General features: G+C 40.1%; 1 protein-coding gene and 1 non-coding gene across 2 annotated transcripts; both read left to right on the top strand.

The window, feature by feature from the left end:
* The first annotated feature begins 407 nt into the window (after nucleotides 1-407).
* LOC143630321 (uncharacterized) lies at nucleotides 408-5505 on the top strand. The gene is made up of 8 exons (XM_077099372.1): nucleotides 408-664; nucleotides 1384-2865; nucleotides 2946-3107; nucleotides 3172-3223; nucleotides 3298-3446; nucleotides 4143-4229; nucleotides 4947-5075; nucleotides 5178-5505. The coding sequence occupies exons 1-8, from the start codon at nucleotides 590-592 to the stop codon at nucleotides 5259-5261; spliced, it is 2220 nt and encodes a 739-aa protein (XP_076955487.1). The 5' UTR covers nucleotides 408-589; the 3' UTR covers nucleotides 5262-5505.
* A 192-nt stretch (nucleotides 5506-5697) lies between these two features.
* Nucleotides 5698-5768, top strand: TRNAG-GCC (transfer RNA glycine (anticodon GCC)). Its single transcript has one exon. It is a non-coding gene; the product is annotated as a tRNA-Gly (tRNA).
* The last annotated feature ends 13635 nt before the right edge of the window (nucleotides 5769-19403 follow it).

Below are 19403 nucleotides of genomic sequence, written 5' to 3'. Positions count from 1 at the left end.
AAAACGAGACTATTTGATGAAGCAACCAAGATCGTCATAACACGATACATCCACAGTTCGGTACAAGCGAAAAGTTTTCCATCCTTATAAATTTTTTTATGTAAAAAACAAGTAATGTTTTTAAAAGCTCATGAATATCATGATTAATAAAAGTCGAACCCAATTAATAATCTTTATGAAGATAGTTAAAGCCTGGTTAAGTGATTTAGATCTAAAATTCTAAATAATGATGTTTGGTTTTGTAGTTTAATTAAACTAATAAATAATAATCTTTTTGTTTCAGGTATTCGTTGGATTTTTCTCTTTATGTAGCAACTACAATTTAATAACAATAATAAAAAAAAACTTACAAAGTAGGACAAAAGTCCCAAACATTAAAAAAAAAAGTAAATAAATAAGTAGAAACATTGCTTCTTCAGCTCTCTCAGTTATTGTTCGTCACAGACGTTACGTACGTCATGAATTTGCACACAGTTTTCTCAAATTCGATACTCATACTCTAGATTGATACGTATTTGTGTTCTCCGCCCAAATGAATTGAATTATTTGAATTCAACTTATTTGTGAATTTAGGGTTTGTGTGGAGAAGATGACGACAGCAGCAGTGGTTACTGTTACTGCTTGGCTTCCTGAAGATGACTTGCTCCTCAAGAATTCTATTGAGGTAGGTTTTCACACATCCGTTTAGTCGATTCGATTGTTAATTTGTTATTATGTTATTGTCTCAGATATATTTTAGGTCACTCTGTGTTTAATTTGATGCTTTACTCTATGTTTATTGTAATTGAGTTATTTAATTGTGTTTTGGATTTCTTAATTAGTTTATAGCCTTAATATATGATGTGTATAGCTTATAGTTATGCATTAGTGGCCCTAATTAACTTGCTTATAACATTTTTGTTACATTTTACTTATATTTGGAGTAATTCAGACTGCGTGCACGTTACTAGCTTATTTTGCCCTACTATATGCATTATTTGGGTCCTTGCCCCTTGAGCTAATACGTTTCTGAAAAGAGTTCAACGGGTCGTGCACAGTAACTTATCGACGCCAAAGAACTATAACTTTGTTTTCAGTAGGATCAGTTTTGCCTTTCAATAGGGGTGGCGGCGTAGCTTGTTGCCCACTTGCCCACCACTCTATTGTAATTGGATCCTTTTGTTCAGTGTATGAATTATTTGTGTATTATATTACTGAGATATATGCATCCTTTTCATTTTTGTCTAATTATTTGACTATGGAATATTGGATTTGAAGCATTTTCGTACATCTTAATAGAAGAATGATATAAGGATATGTTATATGATGTATGAAATATTCATATAAGCATATGCTTGTCATCATATTATTCATGTTGTAATCTTAGCTGATTGTTTTTTTCAGGGTGGAGCTTCTCTCGAAGCACTTGCTAAAGGGGCAGTAAACTTTTCACGCAGATTCACGTTACGTGAAATTCGCAATCGGTGGCATTCTCTTCTTTATGATCCTGATGTTGCCACTCAAGCTTCTGCTCGCATGGCGGAACTTGAATTATCTGGTTCTAATCCATCATCAAGACCTAGAATAGACAAAGCCCCCGAGAAAAGAAAAACCGGAAGCATCCGTAGACATTATTATGCCATGCGTAAACGATTGAAAAACGAGTTTTTTAGCTCTCAAAATCTCGGTTTTTTTGAAGAACGCAATCTTCATAAATTTCAGGATACAACTCATGGTGGTGACGCTATGATATATGATTGTCTTGCAAATAATCTAGGGTTTGAGGAAAAAGATTTTGAAATCTTGCGCCGAGCTTTTCCTGAATCGTTAACGAGTATATCTACTAATGCGACTACTACTACTGCTGCTATTGTTGATAATAATCCAGATCATAATTTTCATTTGGAAAGATGCAATAAATCAGTTAAAAATGAATTGATGGTAAAAAATGCCACCGGTATTGATGAGTCGGGCCCGTCTGAAACTCCAAATGAAAAACTTTCCAAAATTGATAAATCGGTTTTTGGCGGGAAACACCATTTTAACTCCCCGGTTTCAGACGGTAGTGCTTCGTTTCAGATGAGTGGATTGCCACTCTGGAAAACAATGGAAGATATTTCCGCACCCGATATGCCAGTTGATGATACTAATGCAGAAAGTCATCAGGTTGCAAAAGAAACATTAATAGATGGGTCCCACCAAGTTTCCATTTTGGCAGACAATGAGTTAATCAGTTCGATGGGTGTTCAAGAAGGTGAATATACAGATTTACCAGAATCTTTACTCGACTTCTCAAATGAGAATGATATTCTTTTTATGGATGATGCAAAAGATACAGTGGATGGAGATGTGCAAGAACGCGATTCACATTTACATGATGCTGCCACGTCAGCAGTTGCGAGTCCTAACCTAGAAGAGTTGAAAGATTCCTCATTTCATAACAATCAGCATGATGTTTGTCATCAGGAGCTTACTGAAGGAACGATTATTTGCACTTTAAACAGAGAAGATCCCGATATTCCATGTAACGATGATATTTTCTTGCTGATTCTCCCGTCCACTCAATTTGCTTCGTCAGCTGGACCACAGATTGTTGCAGATTCTAGTGGCCCGCTATCCTCGTCATCCCTTGAGAAAGATGGCGAACTTAGGCTAATTACAGTTAGAAAAGGGAAAGAGCTCGCGCCAAGTTTCTCACGGTCAGTTACAGGTGGACCAACTGTATTACCTGTGTTTAAGCGCGAGCCATCCGATGGTGAATACGTTGGCCCGCTTCCTGGGAAGCCTAACAATCTTAGAATTCCTGGTCAAACTCGACCCTTGCCGCCTCTAATGATTAGTGGGAATGGAGTACTAGAGGAAAATACTAGTAAAGTTGAACCTCAGGTAATATTAATATTCTAAAATTATGTGATATCATATTATCATTTCAATCTTATCTAAAGCTTTTATTAAATTGTGCACAGGTTTTAAGTAGCCCAGCAATGTACAGTGAGATGCCATTACCGTTAGAACTTGGCAATGTCAAAATGATTGATCCGGACTCAATGGACGATTCGTATATTAATAATGATAACAACTCTGATAGTGATGGTGACATACCTTATTTTTCGGATGTTGAAGCTATGGTAAAGTTTTGTACTTTCATTTTTTAGGTTTTATTCTTTTAATAATGTTAATGTATTATTTCAGATACTTGAAATGGACTTGACTCATGGTCAGGAGTCATCTTTCACAAGTGAAGGTAATGATTTTAATGTTAATTTTGTAATACTAATCTTGTTTTATAAATATTGTATGTATTGTCACAATCTGCAGTTGCAAGGTATCAGTTTGATGATGCTAAAAAGATGATCATGAGGCTGGAACTGGCGGCTCGTTCTTCTTTCCAAAGAGCTATGTCATCGCATGGAGCACTTGCAATCTTTTATGGTCGACGCTTGAAGCAATATATCAAGAAAGCTGAGGTATGCAGATTAGTTTCTTTTGGTTTAAGAGTTAATTGCACACATGGGCCCTTGTGGTTTGATCATATTGCATGTCAGCATGTTTAAAATTGCAAACTTGGTCCAAAGTTCCAAACATTTGTTTCTTTTGATGGCTATGTAACTGAGATGTTACAGTTAATCTTTTGGGATGGTTTATTTGACGGTTGTGTAACTAACATATGACAGTTTAATCTTTTGGGTTGGTTTCTTGAGTTGTGTGAAATAATACAAAAAACCAGCTGCTCAGTTTGTGGCAGGAGCAGGACTGAAGTCAACAGAAATTTTTACCAATACTACTTGATCTACGGATTGTGATGGTTATTTGTGTTTTAAAGAGATAAATAAAAGAGAAAGAGTTAATTGCACAAATGTTTAGTCTAAGTTTGTGATTAAACCACATGAGCCATTTGTGCAATCAACTATAAGAGAAAGTATAAAATGAAGAGTATGCCCTCATATGGAATGCATGTGAGGTTACTCAACCCTCAAAGCTAACGAGCATTAACGTTGGGGGCTAAACGTGCACCCGTTTACATATATTTTCCAGCGGGGGCAAACATGCAATATGATCAAACCACAGGGGCCATTTGTGCAGCTAACTCTTAGTATAATTATTAAAGCTGTTATACTTTAGTTATATTGAAGCCTGGGATAATAATTTTTTGTTTTTTGCAGGTCACAATTGGAAGATCAACAGACGACACCGAGGTTGATATTGATCTAAGAAAAGAAGGCCGTGCCAACAAGATATCCAGGCGGCAGGTGATAATCGTTAAAAGACTATTTTAACCCTGTATTAATCTATACAACATGTTATCAATATTATATGTAATGCATGAGTGAAGGACCTCTTAAATCTTAAGAGGTACAATCACCATTGCATAAATTATAATCATTAATGCAAACAATTTTGAAAATTTAAGGGTAATATAGTCTTTGCAAACATGATGATGTATGGTTAAAATGTTAAAGCAATTTTGTTTGAAAATTACTTACAATAATGGTCCTTAAACTTAAGGGTAAGTTTTGTTAACTTATTAAATAGTTAAACATTTGCCCCCTTATTCTAAACTAACTACCCCCACGAAGTTTTAACGATCATAACTTCTTTACATGTTAATATTTAAAAAAAAAGAATTACACCATAAAAACGAGCATTTTATTCTCTTTAATTTGAGTATGGTGCTGCTATACTTTTTAATTTTTAAAAATAACATGTTACGTGATTACGAGTTAAGACCGCAACGGGTCGGGTCGGATCGGGTGGGCGTGAGTCATGTGCTAGGCCGAGTTACATGTTCACCGACAATGGTTACACGCCCGACGGCGCATTAAACGCATACTGTAGTCGGGCTACGTGCATACTATTGTGAGGTCACCGTTTACGCGTTCGATGTCGTTTATGTGTGTGTAACCCGCTGCATCGCGCGGGCACAAAGCTAGTATATTATATAAATCTCCCCTTTTTTATGTTGTCAGGCTATCATAAAGATGGATACAGATGGATCATTCACTCTAAAAAATCTTGGTGCTAGTTCGATCTCAATCAATGGCAAAACAGTGGCTCATGGACAGGTGGTTGCACTTGCTTCAAGCTGTTTAATCGAGGTAATTATGTCTCCCTGTTTTAATTTCAATTAAAGCAAATATTTTGAAATGGCATTTAATTTTTTATGTACAACTGACGTGCTTATTGTTTCGAAATGGTAGATACGCGGGATGAGTTTTGTGTTTGAGATCAATGACAAGTATGTGAGACGGTTCTTGGATAACCAACAAAACATTCCAAACTAAAGTGCAGTCACATGACTTTGACGGTATGAGAGGAAGCGCATAAATTTCAAGCGGGCCCTTCTTTTTTGCCTGATCCTATAATTATGTACTTTTGTTAGAAGTTGTGAATCCTTGTCATGTTACTTAGGATATGTATACCATATGCTTCCCCATAAATATGCAATTATGTAGATTTGTAATATATATCATAATCTGTAAACATTGGTTGCTTTATTTTATTTAGTCTTGGGGACATTGAGTTTGACTTGCTTCTCTGGCATTTTATCTTTTGTAGCATCTCTGTTTCTGAGGTTGATAATTTTTTAAGTAGTTTATATAATCAATTTAACAAATATTTTCATATGCTAAAGAGCTAACTTGTTACAGGTAAAACAGGTTTTTCATAACATAGTATCTAAATAAATTATTTATATCCAACGTTAGACATAGGCACATAGCACCAGTGGTCTAGTGGTAGAATAGTACCCTGCCACGGTACAGACCCGGGTTCGATTCCCGGCTGGTGCATAATTTTTAAATTTAATTATTTTAATTGTCATTTGTGAATAATGAAATTTGCAACCTTTGTCCAAATGAAAACAGACTACAGAACATAAGCTAGGGACTGTTTTAAACAATTAAAGAACAATGCGGGATACAAAACCCTTGAACTTGGCGCCCTTTTTGACTTGGCATCATGAGTGGAATGTTGGATGAAAGAGGCGTTCCCCGCATGGCCGTATGTAGTTAAGGGCGCACACGTAGATGAGAGAGATTTCGATTGTAAGAGTGAGAGGTGGGTCATGCCTATGGCACATGTTACAGAGGATGGTGGTGTTGTAGAACTCACTAGTAGCTAGTCGGGTGATGGGGTGGAAACTAGTGATAATTGGATTTGAATTTTTATATATAATTTTCCGTTTTATATATGTTCCTAGATTAATCCAAATAGTGAGGTAATACATGAAAGGATAAACTGACTGAGAATGCAAGTAGATGTGACATGTTGTAGTGGAAGTGGAGTTGGAAGAACTATGATGTGGTGTTAGAGGCGAGGATTAAAGGAGTCCATGTTAAAAAGAAAGCATAAGCGAAGTGGGGAGTCGAGGATAGACGAAATGGAATAACGAGAGAAGCAAGGGAGTTGATAATGGTAGTTTATGCGATCTCTAGAATATATTGAGGTAAGCCTACATTTAAGTTGTTTTGCCCACATGGCATTATATAGGCAAATTGATGGCTACACTACATAAAGTAGGTATGCCTGCAATGCATTAGATATGACTACAATATATTTGAAAATGTGCCTACAGTATATTATGGTAAGCTTACGTTTCATTTGTTTTGCCTACATTGCATTATATAAGAAAATTGATGTCTGCACAACACTATTTTTGCTACACTATATATTATGTAGTATTGGTTTTGTGCCACCGTAATATGATTAATGATGGGGCTATGATTTAGTAGGAGTGTGTTGAGATGTATTTGGTAGTGCTCTTCAATAAACCCGTTGTGGATGTAAAGCAAGAACACAACTTAATCTTAGTGGTTATTACTTTTTGATTTTATTATTTATGATGTACTAAAGTAGGATAGTATACAATTTTTAAAAAACTTTAATTTGCAACATGATTATTTTGTTATGTTTCCTTTTTCAAATTTATGCTTTATTTGTAATTGTAATACTAATCTTATGAATCTTTTTGAAATGCTATAATCTTTATTATATATGTAGAAAGATCAATTACCAACATGATTTAGTTGTTAATTGTTTGTTTGCTTATCTTACCCATTTGGTTCATATATTGATTATTTGCTAATCTTCTTGGATGGTCATAAATGATTGGTCTCTAGGGCTTTAAAAATGTAAATGTTTGTAGTTTTCTTTTACATATATGTATCTCTTTGTTACATGAAGAGCTCGAACAACACGTTAGTTTACATATTGTAGCTCCAGAATTTAGTTCTACATATATGCAAACCATTAAATTACATATGTATACTTTAGTATGAGTTCCACAATGCAAAAAGTTGTAGCTACAAATACGTTAAACACATATTACCTACCGTATGACTTACCATGTCCGGTTTCAGCAAGATAGTTTTGCACATGAGGGGTCTCACAATGTTTAGCCATTTACGTGGTTCATAATGTGGTTCGGAACAAAGTATATAAACATTTCTTAAGGGATGCACATTGGCATTCACAATAACTTGTATAATTTGAAATCAAAGTGTTGGTGGTATATCTTCTTTGTTGCACACTTGCACGGCATTGGTTTGGGAATTGGTATAATCCAACAAACTAAATTAACTTATCAAGAAAATAATCCAACAAACTGACAAACCTATAGAAACTTTAAGAAACCAATTACTTAGTAGGTAATGAAACTTTGATCTAACATGAATAACAATGATCAAAGCTCAAAAGATTGACATTCATGAGATGGAGCTAGTCTCTTCTTTAGGAAACCAATAACCATCATAGAATCAAATTAAATCTCCCGGTATAGCTACATTGTTTTGATTACGATGCCAAGTGTAAAACGTGTGTATTCTGGTATTTATCTGTAGATAATGTTAAATTTTGACTTATGAAGGAAAATGTGTGAAATATCAAATAACCCTAACATTTTTTCTTAAATAAGTTTTAGAAAAACCTTCCCTTTTCCTGTGATCCTATAATTATGTACTTGTATTCAAAATGTGAATCATTGTCATGTTGCTTAGGATATGTATACCGTATACTTCCCCATAAATATGCATTTGTGTAGATATGTATAATTTTTTTTATAAAAGTCATTTAAAATGGACATTGACTTTGACTTGCTTCTCTTTCATTTCTCTCTTGTAACACCTTTGTTTAAGAAAATGGACAATTTTTAACTTTTTTATAAAATTAATTAAAAAAATACTATCATCTACAAAGCTAACGTGTTTAATGGAAAATATCTTACTAAAGTGAATTTCCCACACGATTTTAGTTGTTACTGATGAGTGGGAAAGGTCATAAATAAAATTTGCTTATATAACTCTGTCAAAGTAAAAAGACTTTATGTACAAAATCACTGCAAAGTAAGACTTTCTGAACAATGCTTAAGGGACGATGAGGGAAAACATCCAAAAGATATTCATATAAGAATCCCTTTAATGCGATTGCTCATTCAAACATAGCGTTCAGGCCCGGTCACCTGCTCAATACCTGATATTTTTTTGAACATATAAAAAGTTGTTAGACCTAAGTGCCCAAGAAACAACATACATTGTTACTATTGATATATGATATAGGTCACACACCAAGCAATCGTTCTATGTACATGTTTAAACCTTGTTTATTATGTATTATCCTTTGTTATATGTCAAGATAGTTATCATCAAGATAAATGGTAATTCGATAAAATCATCAACTATTATTATCATCATATGTTATTGTAAATAAACAAAAAAGTAAAAATAATTTTGAGTTGGTATTTCTTCTCGAACGGGTTCGTTGTGGAGAACCTGTTTGCAATCAATTCACATGCCAAATGACAACTAATTATTGGTGGTTATTTCTTTTTCTTTTTACTTTTTTTTCAAACAATTAGTTTATCATATAAACTAGCTTATATGCCTGTGTGCTACACGGGTTGAGAAAATGTTTTTTCTTAAACATATTAATAACAATATATAATAAAATGTGTAAAAACTATAAAAATCAATTTCACATATAACCATAAATTTCAATTACAAATATATTATGTTAAGATATATAGGTTATAGTTTTCATTTACTAATTTCTAAACACCTTGTTATAGAGAGTATGATGTTTGTATTTAAAGATTTTTTGCATCGAATAATCTATTTTGACCTTGGATGACAAAAAAGTTTCAAAGATATTAATATTTACAAAATTATATCATAATTAGTATGGTTAACGATTTGAAAATATTTAACTTTAAATATGAAGAGGATAAAGTAAACATAGTAAGTTAATTAATGTTATTTATGTGTTTAATTTTAAATTTTCTATCAAGTTTAGAAATAATTTTTTTTCCTATTAAATTCCCTAGCTATGAAAAAAGAATATAGCTTCCCATTTATTATAAGTTTATATATACTTATTGGGCCTTGGCTTGTTTATAACCGGGAGAGAACTACCAGTAAACTTAGAATCCTCTAAACTCAAATCAACTAAGAATTCCCCAAAATACCCTTGAACTTTTTTTTTTCCATCACAATCGAAGTTTTATATAATTTACTATAAAACGATTACAATAAAGTGGCAGGCAAACGGGCAACAAGCTGCGCCGCAACCCCCTTTTGAACTTTGAAACCCTTTCCGAAGTGATCTTCACAAATGAACTTCCTTCAAATTTCTGATTATGTCCTTTGTGCTCAAATTTTGACCCGTAATCTATTCTCAACACGAAACCAAGACTTGAAAGCATTCTGCGGCATTCTGATCATATCCTTATCCTTAAATTACCCTTTACTTAAACTGAAAGCATTCTGCAATATTTTGACCTTGAAATACTTGAAATAAGATTTGTTTATGGCACCTGCAAATTATAATGAATATGCAATTATGACCAAAATACCCCTGTTAGGCACATAAAGTATGGGTAATTATAAGTATGTAAGGCCCCGAACCCGGTGGCCCTAATTTAGCGTCGGATTTACTCATAAACACAGTTCTTCAAATCAGAGTTTATTAAAACTTTTCGCGGAATATAAAACATCAATCATTTGTTACAAAACATTAAATCTTTTCTTTGATACCATAACACAAAACTTTATATTTAAAACATCTTTACTTCTTTCTTCAGATGCCAGCCGTTCAATCCATGCCGTGTGTCATCCTCATGCTAACTCTATAATCAGCTCACCTGCGTGCATACTAAAAGTCAGCTACGCTGAGTGAGTTCTAGTTAATCGAACGCCATACAATACATACACATACATTCATATCCGTAGATACATATCCATACTTCACTAGTTACCCTTCTGTTCTACATACATACTTGCTACCATACATACATACATATCTACAATCACTAACCTCAGTCTACCGAGAGTACGTTCATAGTTCACCGTCTATACCTGTACTCAAGGTCGTGAACACGTACAAGGTTCGCAGTCCTTACCTATGTTCACCATTTATGGTACGTACAAGGATCGCGGTCCTTCCCTATACCATAGTGCATCCACAACACGTACAAGGTTCGCAGTCCTTCCCTATGTTGCAACCTAATTCATAGCACGTACGAGGTTCGCAGTCCTCCCCTATGCTACAAAATCAGCACGTATAAGGTTCACAGTCCTTTCCTATGCTGAAATACATCCACAACACGTACAAGGTTCGCAGTCCTTCCCTATGTTGCAACCTAATTCATAGCACGTACGAGGTTCTCAGTCCTACCCTATGCTACAAAATCAGCACGTATAAGGTTCACAGTCCTTTCCTATGCTGACACCTATCTACATTACGTATAAGGTTCGCAGTCCTTATCTACGTTTACATATATCATCTACTTCACGTATAAGGCTCGCAGTCCTTAACTACGCCATCACCAGCCGAGTCTATGTCCGACAGAAGCTAGAGGGATTTGCCATCCTAACTTACTATGTCGAACGTAGAACTCACATGCCATTCGTGTACCTATATACACATACTTACATTATAACATAAGAACACTCTAGGCATTCTTTACCTCATTCATTTAACAACCATACCCCTTGTCGTTACGTGCAATATCCGAAGATCGTTCACGCCCCGACAAGTATTCATTTGAAATATTCATACATCTACGATATATAATATTCGTACCTTTATTTTTAACCTGACCGTACGCGCAATATCCGAAGATCGTTCGCGTACCGACAAACAATCATTCATATCTATCACACATATCACATATGACATACACTTATCACTTAGGATAAATGTATTAACAACACATCGAGTATGCACACAGCCCCGAAAACATAACAAGGAATGGGGCTAGAAACTCACCTGAACACGGTTACGTTCACCGTTAATCGCAATCCCTTTCTTCAGCTGTGCACGGCTGACTGTATAACAAGTACACGTATCAAACAACTATCACTACTCATATCATCTTTCCAGTCTTAACTACTACCCACAACGAACGGGGGTCCGGGGGCAGCGCCCCTGGCAGCGGGGTCTAGGGGCGGCAGCCCCTAGCAGGGTCAAGGGGCAGAGCCCCTGGCTGGGGTCGAGCTGCCAGGTCAGCTTGGAAAAATTTTATTTACATTAACTGTCTTAACACATTTTCCATTAGGTTTTTAATTTATTTTCTAAGCGAACTTAACTTTAGGTGAAGTTAAACCTTAAGCGAACTTAGCTTTAGGCGAAGTTAAACCTTAGGCGAACTTAGCTTTAGGCGAAGTTAAACCTTAGGCGAACTTAGCTTTAGGCGAAGTTAAACCATAGGCGAACTTAGCTTTAGGCGAAGTTAAACCTTAGGCGAACTTAGCTTTAGGCGAAGTTCATCAGGCGAACTTAGCTTGCAGGCGAAGTTCATCAGGCGAACTTAGCTTGCAGGCGAAGTTGTCGTCTGCAGGTTCTGTTCGCTCTTAAATCATTCGTTCCTTAACCAAATAACTCGATTTAGGTACCCATGGAATCGTCTAACCAGCGCCTACAAACCCCAACTATCAAATCGACCTAACATCGATGTTTAGAGGGTGCGATTTAGGCATATAGGTTACGGGTCCTTTTTATCAATCGATTAACCCATCAAATCATAACCATTTTCAGTAAGTTTAGCTTTGTTGGATTCGTTTTTACCATACAAACTCAGATCTACCATTTCTCAAATCAAACCGAACCTATACGAACGATTTCTAACCATAAACGTACCTTGAACGAGTCGAACTTACGAACACGAGCTGGTCTTGTTGCTTTGGTTCGTCACGACGATCTAGCACCAACTAACATTACTCTCTCTCGGATCCTGCTCGTTTATGGTGTGTGTGTTTTGAATGTGTAGAGATTAGAATGGAAAGAGATGAGGTTTAGGGTTTTATGGTGGTTTTGGGGATATTTATATCCCTTAAAGCCCATGGACCTAAGGCCCATTCTCATTTAACCCATCTCAATTAATCTAACACTAGCCCGACTCATACCAACTCCTACTCTATTATTTATTTCCCGAACCCGAGTCAACTTTCCCTCTATTATTAAGTAATATAATTAATATCATTTTGGAAATTTCGGGATGTTACAAAGTAGCTATAAGTTTGTATCTACTACAAATAAAGTATGTATTAAATACCTTGATAATTAGGATGTTCAACAATCCGAGCGCTTCTGACTGGCGGCAATCTGCATTGAATGAAAAAAAGCAAAAACTGTGTAAATTGAAAGGAAAATAAAACAGATAGCCTTTGAAAGGGAAAAAAAGAAATAAAAAGTAGAACGGGTCTGTAATGCAACCACCACTCCACCAGTCACCTAACATGTTCACGGTCAAGTTTTAATAACATATTTGGGTGAACCTGTGAAGTATGTTTTCAAAAGAAAAGTAGAAAAGCAACCCATACAGGTTTGTTGAGTTCTGAACCGACCAAAACGGATTGGTTTGGAGGTTGGAGCTTTTTGAAAAATATAACTGAAAACCGCTTTCTTAAAAATACTTATGAGTATCATTAAAAAAAGAGCCAATTAAATAACAAAGATAAAACGTTAGCTCGATTTACATGGTTGGTTCTTGAAGAAACACTAAGTGAACCCTGGACAGATTATAGATAATCTGGGGGTTAAGTAATGTTTCCCACGAGGAAGAGGTCTAGCAGAAAGTTGTTCTTCAGGGGACCTGCAAAACAGACACCGTAAGCTCGTCACTGAGAAGGGGGGGTTCCTCCTTGTGACCACCCTCCGGCGTGAGAATCAGACTAGATTGCTCTGAATATAGTGTATATTAAGAGATTGCTAGATAAGATTGAGATATCAGATGATGTCCTTACCATTCCAAGGTGTTGGAGTATTTATAGCCGAAGGTAGGTTTCCTAGAAGGTACTGCCGGCTGAATAGTATTCCTGTTCCACCAACAGTGGACTACGCACAGGCCATGCTGGTTGGTGGGTAGGCTACGGCCAACAGTAAAGGTCGGCTGTATACTGTTCCTTTACTGCCGGCTACGCACTGTTCCACCAACTGTAGGCTGCGCACGTCCCCTCGTAAGGGTTGGTGAGTAGGCAGCGGCTAATAGTGACAAACAGTACTAGAGGGTGCTCCTCCTCGTATTGTTGTCGGTGAGCTGTCACCCTGTGATTGGTTCATGGGCTGCTCTGGTCAATTTGTCTGTTCCGCCCATACCTTAGTAGGTATAGTACGAAAGACCTTCCAGAAGCATACGGACTGGCTCATTTGGGCGGGAGTATTCCCGCCTTGCTCATTCCTTCATGTGACTACTGAAGTAGCTAATGCCTTGTGCGTGTAGCCTTGCTGTTAGTGCGGGTAGCCTTCCCTGATGGCTTGTATCCGCAGCTGCGGGAACAGGCGGGGTACTTCACCATTGGGAGGCTTTCCCTGCGGGTACAGCTGGCGTACTGCGCGTAAGGTTCTTTGAGCATGGTGGGTCCTGCTGGAGCAGTTGGTCATTGCGCAGACGTCCCTGTTCAAGGTGAGTCTTGCGGGTCCAACTGGGCTCTGCTGGGACCTACCTCTTCAAGTCCTCCCAGTCCAATGTTCTTCTCATGAATTATTAATAAGTGAGGTGAACTTTTGGACTTAGCTAGGGGTTTTGAAAAGGGTTTAGTTTTTAGGTTTTCCGTGGTGATTCTTCCCGCGGTTTTCCTGATGTCACGCAGAAATTCTCGACTTTTCTGCTTGATCTTTGGGTATGAAGCGGGTAGGTTTGTAACCTCGCACGTCAGGAGCGTTGAGTCCCACTTGTGTGGATTCTCCATGGGGTCTTGGTAGTTTTCAACATAGTGATCAATTATGCTAAAACCACCAATTCCATCTTGGAGTTTCAAACAATATAGTTCTCGACGTTCTCGTCATGCGGGGATGTTATTCCCGTTTCCGCAAGCATGGCCCAGAAGATCCTTCTTGGTTTGAATTCCCTGCAGAGTGCTAAGTATGTGAAGGGTTTTGCCTTGACACTGTACCCGCACTTGTCTTACGGTTACTTTATTTCCAAGGTATTCCTGGCGTCAATTCCCTGCGGGTGCTAAGTATGTGAAGGGTTTTTCCTTGACACTGTACCCGCACCCGTCTTATGGTTACTTGGTTGCCAAGGTAAGGGGTATTTTCCCGCTTACTTTTGAATCTTTTTTGAATTTTGAAATTCGAAGAGTTGGTGAAAGGATAAGAACAGTCCAAACATCTGAAACGTCGTGCGACGGTTTCTTCTGACTGTGTCAGGACGTGCAGGAAGTTATGGTGACATGATAGTACATGGTCATTCCAGACGCTTTTTCAGGCGCGTGGGCGCGATTTTTCGGGCGCGTGGCCGCGAAATTAATGGTATGCGTCCTGTCAACAGCTGTTGCCAGCTTGCTTTTCGCCACGTGTCATAGTTTCATTGCACCTTCGTTTTCTCTCTCTTCCGCATTAATTTCATCGCATTAATTGCGATTAGTATATAAAGGGGGAGAGGGTTCTTTGTAATCCACACTTTCACTCTTCTCTTCATCTTTTAAGCGATTTCCGGCGAATACTCATCCTTTTCAGGCAAGCATTCTCCCGAAATCGTTTTCTTCTTTCTTTTACAAGATGTCTCGTGATCTCGAATCTACGGCTGACGACAAGAGTACTGCTGGCGAGTGCCAGTGTGCTCTACCTGGCGATCTGTATCGGTACGTCGTCAGGAAGTTCATGCTCGAGTCTCTCGAGCCTGAGTTTCCTGAACCCCACCAGACGGTGTACGATGCCCCCAGAGGCAAGATCGGGGTTTATGCTGCATTCTTTATCTATGGGAATCTTAGGTTCCCATTGACAAAGTTTGTTTACCGTGTACTTGAGAGGCACGGCGTTCATTTGACCGAGTTGCACCCCATGGCGATCGCCAAGATTCGCCACTTCGAGTGGGTGTGCCGTATTTTGGGCATTGAGCCCAACGTTGACCGCCTGATGACCTTCTATACGTGGAGGTGCATCCAGGGGTGGTATACGTTGACAACCCGGATTAAGGGTTTAAAGATCTGCGCGACCGAGCGCAGTCTTCGCGCGTGGAAGAGGGAGTTTTTCTTCATATCCGCTCGCGCCATCCCCATTGCCATGAAATTCAAGAACGGGCAAGCACTTCCCAGCCTTCACGCCTCCAACTACCAGGAGGCGGAATGGTTTGCGAAGATATCTCGGGTCCAATCTCCGGTTTACCGGTTTGCGGAGTCCGGGATGGTGATGCTGGGGATGAGCCGGGTGTGGAAGGCTGCCGATGCGCAAAAGATCCCAATCGTCCTCGAATACGGTTCGAACTCTGTTCCTTACGGTATGCTTTGTCTCTTATTGTTGATTCTGAATTGCTTCTAACTTTTTTCCTGTTTATTTCAGATGGGAACGACCTGCAGTCGCTCCTTAATCCGCGGGAGGCTGACGGTCCCGCCCGGATGGGTACTCGCGCTCTAGACGAGAACGAGTTGCCCATCCTAGAACAAACGGCGGATCGGTTCGTGGAGGTCTATCCGTTAGGCCATGAGATCCTTAGCGCCCGTCGGCCAGGTAAGGCGCTATTCGACCCTCGACCCCTCAATGTTGAAACCTCTGCTGGAATTCCTTTAATCGTATGTTCTGATGAGGAATCCGCAGATGGTCCTCCGTTGGTGCGGAAGAAAAAGGCTGCCGGCGGGAAGGGGAAGGAGAAGGCCTCCACTGCCGATCCAGCGCCTCGGTCTGATTCGGAGACCGAGAGCGAAGAGGTGGCGGGGAATCCCGGTGGTGATAAGACCACAGCTCCGGAGGTTGCGACTGTCACCTCCGGAGAGCCAAAGAAGACGACGGTGACCGGCGCAAAGAGGCCGGCTCCATCGGGTCCGTCCCCGCCTTCCCGTACCTTTAGGCTCAAGAAAACCCGTAAGTACAACTTTCCTTTAGCTTTTATCTTCATAGCTTAATATCTTTTAACACTTTTCTTCTTTACGCAGGCGTGGATGTTGACGCATTCCAGGGTGGAGCGCCGAGTAGTACCTCCCCGCCAATGACGGTAGGCTTGGTCAGCCTACCTGAGGCGACGACCCAGGCGCCTGCGCCTGCTTCCGCTGGTCCAGTTGCTCACTCCTTTGAGCCGACTGTTCCAGCTGAGATGACGTCACCGTCGGCTGTGAGTGCTATTTTTACAGCATCTTTCACCGAGCCGGCGGTTACTACTGCTGCGGATCCCGCGGCGGCGACCGCGGCGGCTGCTACCGTGCCTCCGCCATCGGCAACGAAGGCCGGTCCATCAGGTACGCATGGGGCTTCTCGCCAGTCTTTGCCACCTTCCCATCTGCCTGACCTCTTGGATGGATTTCCTTTGGGTTCAGGTGATGGGTTCGGCGGCTATCGGCCTGTTATTGACCCTACAGGTGCGTAGGGTTCTTCTGGCCCATTTTATATATATATATTTTATCATCTTTTCCTAACTGCTTTGTGTTTTTTGCCGTGTCGGATTCCAATGAAGTGTATGTCCCACGATGGAACATTCGCCGAGGAACAACCCTTCGCACCCCTGTGGAGTGCGTGGAATGGGCTCGTCACGCTGCTCCCAGTGGTGCGTTGGGGGAAGCCATGGCTAGCTACCAGGAGGGTAGGCTAACCAATGAGCTTTGGGTTCTCCTGGCCCAGATGTAGCCGCGCGTCGAGCTGCTTTGTCGTGAAAACGACAAGTTAAAAGCAGCTCGCCTTAAGGAAGTAGCTCAGGCGCGGGCTGTCCGGGAGGAGAACCAAAAACTTGCCGCAGTGGCTGCGGAGAAGGAGAAGGCCTTCAAGGCCCTCGAGGTTGAAGTTCAGGCTCGACTCGAGGCCCGTTCTAAGGCTGCCCAAGCTGTTAATGAACAGCTTCGGCTGGCTAAGGAAACTGCGAGGAACGCAACCGAGAGGGCCACCAAGGCTGAAGTTGTTGCTGAGCCTCTACGCGTGGAGAATGAAGAACTTAAAGCCAAATTAGAGGCTCTCCAGCAGGCTCATGATGCCTTGGCGATGGAAGACGCCAAAAAGCTCCAAGAAATCTTGGACCAGAGGGGGGTGCTTGACCATGCTGAGCGTAAGCTAAAGGGTGTCGAAGAGGCTGCGGCTAAAGAAGTGTTGCTTGCCAACCTTAACAGGAGTGAAGCCGATCGCGCCCGTAACGAAGCTCAAGCTGCCCTCCAGGAAGCTCTGGTTGCCAAGGAATGGCTTCTTCGAGAAGCGTTGTCTCAGGTAAGCTTTTCTTGTCTTTACGCTTTTCTTTGTAAATAGAAAGGGTTCCGATACTTGTATATTTTCTTGTAGGTTGTGCATCGGGTCTTCTCAGAGACATCTTACGACGATGCTATGAGCGCAGCCCTCAACGCTTCTCACGAGGATGGGGAACGGGCCGGCTTCCTGCTTGGTCTAGGGTTCGTTGAGAAAGGCGTCCCGCCTTCCAACTTCCCTTTGTATAATGTGGATACTGAAGCTGCTTATGACCAAGCAGTGAACCAGTATGCCGCCTTCCCGCATCCGGTGGTGGAGAAGGTGAACGAAGTCGCTGCTGCTGATGATGGGCTTGCTATCCTTAGACTTTCCTTGAACCACCACGCTCTACTGATGGAGCGGGTCCAAGTGGAAGTGGTCCTGAAGCTTGATTCTGAAGATCCCTTTCCACCACTAGCGTAGATTTTTGCTTTTGTATAGCTCTTTGTAATATTTGAATTTTGATGAAATAAAGATTGTGTTTGTTCTTTGCCTTGTTTATTTTACGCATGTTTTAACTTAGCAATTTCTTTAGTACTTAGATCATTTAACTTTTTAACGTGGTAAATTATAAGTTTGTTTCGCTTCCTCTTTCATGATTGTGCGGGTATGACCGTCACTTACACTTAGTAGGATGGCTTAACTTTACTTATATCTGACCTGCGTGAAAGTTTTCCTTTGAAATTTTCTAAGTGTTCAGAATAAGTTAACCTTTGAACGTGGTAGATGATAGGTTGAAGTTTTGCTTCCTTGTTCGTGATTGTGCGGGTAAGACCGTCACTTGCACTTACAAGGATGGCTAAACTTTACTTACATCTGACCTGCGTGTAGGTTTTCCTTAAAACTTTTAACATTTTTAGCGTTGTGTTTATGCGGGTTTTGCCGCCTTCCACACGTAACGACTTACTTCTTCCCCTATTTATGCGGTGAATACCGGCATAATAGTGTGGGAAGTTCATAAGTATAAAGGTAAGGCTATCAACACATTGTGAAAGGAGAATCATTTCCATTAGAAGTGGCTCTAGGCCTTTTCTTTACAAGTTTGGAATTGATCTACATATAACATTTGCGTAATTGAGCTCCATTCCATGTTCTTGGGATGAGAGTGCCATCGAGCCTTTCGAGCCGGTATGCACCCTTTCCCAGGACTTCTTTGATGATGTATGGCCCTTCCCAGACCGGGGTCAACTTTCCTGGGCGTTCTTGGTTCGAAGCCTCGTTGTTACGCAATATGTAGTCTCCTACATTGAAGTTGCAGAGTTTTACCCGCGTGTTGTAGTACTTTTGCATTTGTCGCTTGTAGTTCTCTTCACGCACTGCGGCTAAATCACTGCGTTCCTCGGTTAGCATAAGGTCTAACCGTCTTTCCGCATCATTGTCTTCTGGCTGAATCAAGACCCTTGGTGAGGGTAAACCAATTTCGACCGGGACCATGGCTTCAGTGCCATAAGTGAGACTGAACGGGGTTTCTCCCGTACTGGCCTTCTTCAGCGTTCTGTTTGCCCAAAGGACGTGCGGAAGCTCGTCCACCCAGCCGGATCTGTGTTCCAAGAGTCTTTTCTTTATGCCTTCGACGATGCTCTTATTTGCTCTTTTCACCTCACCATTACCTTGCGGGTGTGCCACTGAGGTAAAGGTGTGGGTGATTTGAAGTTCTTTTAGCCACTGCTGTAGCTTCTTGTCAGCAAAGTTGGTGCCGTTATCGCTCACCAAATTCTGTGGAAGTCCAAAACGACAAATAATAAATTCCCAAATAAATTTTTTGATATGTTTCGCGGTTGTTTGGGCTAAAGGTT

The sequence above is a fragment of the Bidens hawaiensis genome, unplaced genomic scaffold (assembly GCF_021521415.1).
Source record: "Bidens hawaiensis isolate Kalapana, Puna unplaced genomic scaffold, B.hawaiensis_p1.1 tig00005637_1, whole genome shotgun sequence".
NCBI classification, from domain to species: domain Eukaryota; kingdom Viridiplantae; phylum Streptophyta; class Magnoliopsida; order Asterales; family Asteraceae; genus Bidens; species Bidens hawaiensis.
Note: the sequence above shows the minus strand (reverse complement) of the source record. Positions and strands in the feature narration are given on the sequence as shown.